Source organism: Trypanosoma conorhini (assembly GCF_003719485.1).
Source record: "Trypanosoma conorhini strain 025E chromosome Unknown Tco_14.4_contig_00128, whole genome shotgun sequence".
In the NCBI taxonomy this organism is placed as follows: domain Eukaryota; phylum Euglenozoa; class Kinetoplastea; order Trypanosomatida; family Trypanosomatidae; genus Trypanosoma; species Trypanosoma conorhini.
Window position 1 is genome coordinate 30,962 of NW_021704207.1, and position 6,578 is coordinate 37,539.

Consider the following 6,578-nt stretch of genomic DNA (forward strand, 5'->3'; position numbering starts at 1 on the left):
AAGGCGTAGGTCCTTCCTGTTTGTTGCATTTCTGAGGTCGTGTCCAGAAGTGATCTTCTTCTTATCTGTGGCTTCTTTTTTTTTATGTTTTTTTTTCTAATTTCACTTATTGCCTCATCGCACATTTTTATTGCAATTTATTATTATTATATTCTTGTTTGGCGCGGAGGAAACAATATTTCTTCTCGGTAGGCCACCACAGACGTGGAATATACCCGGGTCATTCGCACAGAAGTTGGCTCCTCGCTGAATTCATGTGCAACTGTGAAGGTCCCCCACTCCGGCCGGGGAAGCCGCGACCAATGCCATCGACCGATCCGCTGCCGATATATCTTGACTACAATGCCACCACCCCGTTGTGTGAGGAGGCCTGGGAGGCCATGGTGCGCGTGCGCAGTGCGTGGGGCAACCCCAGTTCCTCACACCCGTACGGTATGGCGGCCAAGTTTGCCCTGGAGGAGGCACGGAAAAAGGCTTCTGACGCCATACACGCCGAAGGGCCTGAGACTATCCTCTTCACCTCAGGTGGAACAGAGGCAAACAATCTTGCCATCATTGGTGGGGCAACGAAAGCTTACGTGCGGGATCCAGCCCGCTGTTGTGTCATTGCCACTGCTGTGGAGCACCCCGCCGTGGAGGAGGTGCTAACATTTTTGCAACATCCGAATCTGCTCCGTCGGGAGGAAGTTGGCTTTATCGCGCACCGTTTTCCTGTGGATGAGAAAACCGGGTGTGTCGATCCTCATACATGGCGCCAACTGCTTCTTCAGCTTCCTGGGGGACCCAGAAGTGTGGCATTGGTTTCCGTTATGTATGCAAACAACGAGGTCGGGTCAGTCAATCCAATCCGTGAGCTTGTGCACTTGGTAAAAGAGTTGTGTGGGGCAGAAGTCCTCTTTCACACAGATGCTGCTCAGTCTATTGGCAAAGTGTCAGTAGACGTAAGTTTGTTGCAGGTGGATTTGTTGTCCATTTGTTCCCACAAGTTCTACGGTCCCAAGGGAGTGGGTGCACTGTATGTGAAGGAAGGAGTTCAATTGCAGAAGCTTCTCTTCGGGGCTGGCCATGAACGCGGACTTCGTCCAGGCACAGAAAACGTGATGCAGATCACAGGGATGGCGGAGGCACTTCATCTTGCATGTCGCAACTTGTCAGAAAATGCGAAGAAACTGCGCGCAACACGCGACGAACTACTTCATGTCATTGAAGAAGAGTTGGCAAAGGTTGGAATGGACTACGTCGTGAATGGCGATATCAGGCACGCCCTTCCAAATACACTTAATATTGCCCTGTACAAGGAGGATGGAGCAGGGCGTCGGACGTACATATCGGCCCAAAGGCTTATTCATTCCGTCGGTGATAAAGTCTGTATGTCTGCCGGATCCGCATGCCACTCCTCAGCCGAGGAAGTTTCGGTTTCCGCCCCGCTAAAGGGTGTTGGTGTGGATCTGCCGCGCGCCGTTGGAACGCTTCGCCTCTCGACAGGACGAGGGACAAGCATAGAGGAGGTACGACGGGCGGCCCGCATCATTGTGCGGCAGGCTGCACAACAATTTACCGAGGTCTAATAATGTCTCTCTTTGGGGATTGCGCTGCGGAAGCAGGTCCGACTGCATACAAAAGTAGCTCTGAAGAAAGGGAGGATGGGAGGGAGGGAGAAGAGAATAATAAAATTGAATTAAAAAAAATGGAAATTGGTTTATCTTTCACCTCATGATAAAATTCGTCTTTTGCTACTTATGTCGTTTGTGTGCTTGTCTTCCGCCCTCTTTTGCCTCTTATTGCCATGCCTTGCTCTGATAGCTGCTCCATGTAAAGACATGAGTGGCGGCCAACCACAGTCCGAGAGCAGCAGGGTTGTCTGGAATGTCGCGCAACACCTTACGGCGCGGAACGGATTCCCGTGCCTGCTGCAGCTGGAAGACGCTCAGGTGTGTGTCGACTACCCCGCAACGCACCACCCCTGCTGTTGGACGTGTGCCATGCTGCGTCCGTTGTGGGAGAGCTTCGCCGCCAGCGCCGCGGGGGGAGGAGCGGGGAAAAAAGCCACCAGTCCTCTTCAGAGCGACCCGCCAAGGGGTTCTTCTTCCGCCTCCTCATTTGGAACCTGCAACAGTCTCACGGAGCTGTCGCAGTCCATTTACTTGCTTTTTAAGCGGCAGCAGCAACAACGGCCACCGTGTGGAAGCGTGAATCGGCTACGCTACATTCATCTTGCACCTCCTGTGGTGCGTATTGGAAAGGGGATTTCAGGTACGCTGTCATTTACATTTTCGCTGCGCCGCTGCGAGGATGTGGGTGAGACGACGTCGGCGTTGTTCCCGTCTTTTCTCGCAGTTGAAGTGTGTGATTCGATTGCTGATTTTATAACGATCACCGTGTTGGAGGCTCGGCGACGTCCATCGCACGGTAATATGACACTCCTGTTACTACAAAGCATCGACAAGGCGGGGAAGGTGGCAACATATAGCACGTTTGATGCGGAGTTACGCATTGGGTGTTTCCAGCCGTCTTTCTTGTCGTCATTGCCGTGTGAATTGCCCTTGTCATTTAGGGTCTACGCTGCCTTTTACAGTTCTGTGGAGGCGCAGCTTCTTCTGGACGAGCCCTTCATGCACCTCTGGGAGTGGAAGCCAAACATGACGCAAGAGGAGCGTTTCGCCGTCGTCAACCCCAAAATGGACCCCGCGGTCGCCTTCTCCGTGGAGCGACGACGTCGTGCAAGTATGGAGCGTCACATCCGCGCTGCAGTAGCTCAGATGGACGGCATTGGAGATGCGGAGGGTTTGAAGTACTCGCCGTCTTCGTTGCTGGGAGCCAAACTTCGTCACATCGCGACTGTGCAAACGTCTCGCGGTATTGTGATGGAGCCATGCACGCAGCCGGGGAATGGCACGCTCGCGGCCGTGATGCCGCGCGACATTTCTTGGCCTCTTCAGCTTCTAGTTGCCGACGCTGGAGGTAACACGTGGCGATCTCCTCCCATCGCAGGCTCCTCATCCTTGGAAAGGCTGGCGTGCGAGCTGAGCTATCTGGAGGGGCGGAGGAGTGGTGCGGATGGTAATAATGCGCATCTGGATCCGAAGAATAAAGCGGAGTAATTCATTCTTCCTGAACCCCCTTTTCTTTGGTCTCCTGTGTCTGCGTGTCTCCATAGACCCTTTTCTTTGTTTGCTTCCCTCTCTTGTTCCTCTTGCTGTTTCCCGCGGCCGCCCCTCTTGTCGCGGCCTCATGCAGTGGCGGAGTGGTTTCCCTCCTCCTCTCGTTGTTTTGTTTTCGCCTCGTCCACACACGCAGTCAAGACGGCTATCCCGCTTCCGCTCGTGCGCGTTTGAAGGCCGTCAACCCCACAACACGTGGCGGGTGGTGAGGGGCGCGAAGTGTCCGCCAGGCGGGGGAAAAGAATAGACAAAATAACGACAAAAACCCAAAGCAAACCAAAGCAGAGCAGAACAAAAGAAAACAAAATAATAAAAAAAGCGATGCTGGCGCGGAAAGCAAATTCATTCCACTTCAAGGTGGCGGCGTTGTCGATGGTGCTGGTGAGTGAGTCGATCTCTTCGACGTTAGTTCTGCCTTTTGTAGGGCTCTTCGTTGCCAAATTGCAGAACATCTCCCCCGACGCGGCCGGCTTTCTCTCCGGTATTCTTATGTCGGTGTTTCAGCTGGGGCAGATCCTCACAGGGAAGATGTGGGGAAGAATGAGCGACAGGTTTGGGCGTAGGCCCATCATTCAATTGGGTCTCTTTTTTAGTGCCGTTATAGCGGTTTTTTTCGGAGTGAGTCCAAACATTGAATTCTGCATCCTGATGCGTTTCCTGCACGGGTGCGTCAACGGCAACGTGCTCGTCGCCAAAACGGTTATTGCCGATATAACAGATAAGACGACGGAAAGCTTTGGGTTCGCCACCATCTGCCTCTTCTGGGGCGTAGGCTCTATTGTAGGACCTACGTTGGGAGGGTTACTCTACGACCCCGTGCAGAACCCAACGTTGAAGCAGTTCTTTGCCCCCGAAAGTGCAACGGCGGATTTTTTCACGGTTCACCCTGCATCGCTTCCCATGTTGATGATTGCCGCCTTCTCTGTCTTGGCGTTGCTGTCTACGTGTATACTTCTTCCTGAAACGAGCAAAAATGCGGTGGATCCCTTGCTGTCACTCTGTTGCAGCCGTCGCGGTACCACCGTACAGCTTGTGGAGGAGGTCATGGAAGGAAGGGAATCGCAGGACGAGGAGGACAGCCCGACACTCACCTTTTTTGAGGAGCCTGACGGTGTGGCTCGTGAAGAGGAACTGCAACAGCGGGAGGCGAGTAGTGGTGGGGCAATGTCCGTAGAGGAGGGGTCCCCGCAACCCTCCGTGACTTTGGAGGGTGTTTCTATGGTGAAAAGGATGCGTAATCGAAAGTCAGAGCCTCTATTAGAAGGCCAGAATGATAAGGAAAATAAGTCGCATTCTACGTTTGGTTACCGCGAAGCTCTGCAAACTTCAAACACGCAATTGGTTCTGATTATGTACATGTGTATCGCCTCATCCGAATGTGCCATGTTGGAAGTTGTCCCACTTTGGTCGATTGCCTCAGTTAAAAAAGGTGGCCTCGGCCTTCAGTCTTCCGATGTAGGTTGGTTAATGTGTCTGGCTTCCATAGTGTGCGTCATTGCAAATCTCAGCTTTGGTTTCTTGTCGCGATGTCTGCAAAACAATAGGATTATTTGGGACGCTAGCATCATAGTATGGAGTTTGACTACTGTGGCTCTCCCCTGTGCGATTTTCTTCCCTCCGAAGCTGATATACACCTGCGTTGCCCTTATAAATGCCATCCGAGAGGTTGCACTGTCATGGAATTTCGCCTTAATTTACCTCTTTATCGCTCGATCTGCACCGGAGGAGCACATGGGGTCAATGAATGGAGTTGCCCAATCTGCTGGCTCCTTGTCGCGCATGTTAACCATGCTGGCGATTCCCCCAATATTTGCATGTTCCCTTAGTAGCACTTATTCCTTCCCTTTCAATCATCATTGCGTGTTTTGGCTGAATGCATTGCCTCTGCTTCTGAGCTACGTTCTATCAACGTATCTTTCACCGTCCATACTGAGTGGGTAGTTACATGAAAAGGGTGGGAAGTAAGTTCTGAAGACTTCCCGGGGTTACGAGAAACGCGTCGGGGAAGTGAGGCCTTTTTACTCTTTTTTTATTTGTGTTCATTTTTGGCAGTAGACTGCTGAAAACAAAAAGACAACGCGGACGAGGAGGAAGTGTAAACTAGTGTTGTTCATCTTGAACAGTTTGCCGACTTCCTTTTTTTTTTTTTCTTGAGTTTGGCCTCGGTTGAGCATCAAGACGTCGCGGTTTTGGGCCTCATGGCAGTTGGTAAATTTTCCTTACTACCCCCCCCCCAGCCTCGTAGGGGCTGCCTCTCCGCAGGTTTCCTGGGCTGTTTGAGAAGAGCAGGAGAAGGAGGCCTAGCTGCGATGCCGCTTCGTAAGTGGCACCAAGACGCAATGTTTGACGCCCATGTATGCATTTTTATTTTTGGTTTGTTTTAGGTATCATCACTGTTGCGGTACAGCTGTGTCATTATCTAGAGTGTTTTTCTGGAGTGTTTCTTTTTTTCCGTGTTTTCTTCCGCTTTCTGATGCGATCACCGCCGAAGAAGAATATCTTGTCCTTGTCACTTCACAAGTGACGTAATTCCCCAGAGAAATTTCCGACACACAGAAGGATAAATGTACCATTGTTTTCATCCCTTGTGGTTTTGGCGTCCTTGTATGTTCTTCCGTTCGAGTTCCTTCGTTGTTTGTTTGTTATATTTGTTGCCGCGCTTGACTGTTTGGTGTTTTTAATTTTTTTTTTCTTTGCTCCCACCCCGCTCTCCACAGCTTGTTGAAGGTGTACGCGGCCAGATGGAGCTATTTAGAAATGGGACCGCGCTGGAACCTGGCGCTCATGGCTTCGATGCTGTTTTGGTTTGGGTACGTTTTTTTTTTCTTGCCTTCCCACCCAATAAACCGCCTCCCACCGCTGCTGCTCTCCACGCAGAGGAGTGGCCGGCGGATGCGGGGCCCCACTGAATTCTGCCACTTCGCAATTCCCCGACGAACCTGATCATCGCGGCAAAGACTGTTACGAATAATGTTGTTTATATGCTGTGTTTCTCGCTCGCTCTGTGTGTGTGTGTGTGTATGCGTGCGTTGGATGAATCCCCCCTGTACGTAAGGGAGGAGGGAGGGGGGGGGTGTTGGGGGCGGTGGGTCAAAGTGAAGCCTCTCTTTGTTGTTGTCCCTGCACTGTAGGAATAGGAGGGCCAGGACCACACGCCCTGTCCCATAATATTGTGTCTTGGGCCGCTTTAGGGCAGGCAAGAAGGGAAGGGTCAAAAATAGCTATAGAATATACAAGTCCACACACAGTCACACCCACCAAGAAGCAGAGGAGAGCGTTACTTTTATTATTAGCGCCACAAGACATAAAAAGCCGTGTACTGTGTTTGCCACTTGGATACAAGGAGGCAACAGCAACAGGAAGGAAGGGGGTGAAAAGTTCTACCTTTTTTTTTTCTTGTTTCCCACTGGGGCGGGG

The 6,578-nt window shown here is 51.6% G+C and overlaps 3 protein-coding genes across 3 annotated transcripts, besides 5 other annotated features; all 3 read left to right on the forward strand.

Annotated features, from left to right (window-relative positions):
• The first annotated feature begins 72 nt into the window (after positions 1-72).
• Positions 73-96: a microsatellite.
• A 206-nt stretch (positions 97-302) lies between these two features.
• On the forward strand, positions 303-1,568 carry Tco025E_03004 (putative cysteine desulfurase; the record flags this gene model as incomplete). The annotated part of the gene is made up of 1 exon (XM_029369926.1): positions 303-1,568. The coding sequence occupies one exon, from the start codon at positions 303-305 to the stop codon at positions 1,566-1,568; it is 1,266 nt and encodes a 421-aa protein (XP_029230109.1).
• Positions 1,569-1,636: 68 nt separating this feature from the next.
• Positions 1,637-1,658: a microsatellite.
• A 162-nt stretch (positions 1,659-1,820) lies between these two features.
• On the forward strand, positions 1,821-3,101 carry Tco025E_03005 (uncharacterized protein; the record flags this gene model as incomplete). Its single annotated transcript, XM_029369927.1, has 1 exon — positions 1,821-3,101. One exon carries the CDS (start codon positions 1,821-1,823, stop codon positions 3,099-3,101), a length of 1,281 nt encoding a protein of 426 aa, XP_029230110.1.
• Positions 3,102-3,398: 297 nt separating this feature from the next.
• Positions 3,399-3,478: a sequence feature (A-rich).
• A 4-nt stretch (positions 3,479-3,482) lies between these two features.
• On the forward strand, positions 3,483-5,102 carry Tco025E_03006 (putative transporter; the record flags this gene model as incomplete). Its single annotated transcript, XM_029369928.1, has 1 exon — positions 3,483-5,102. The coding sequence occupies one exon, from the start codon at positions 3,483-3,485 to the stop codon at positions 5,100-5,102; it is 1,620 nt and encodes a 539-aa protein (XP_029230111.1).
• A 690-nt stretch (positions 5,103-5,792) lies between these two features.
• Positions 5,793-5,857: a microsatellite.
• A 307-nt stretch (positions 5,858-6,164) lies between these two features.
• Positions 6,165-6,191: a microsatellite.
• Positions 6,192-6,578: the final 387 nt, after the last annotated feature.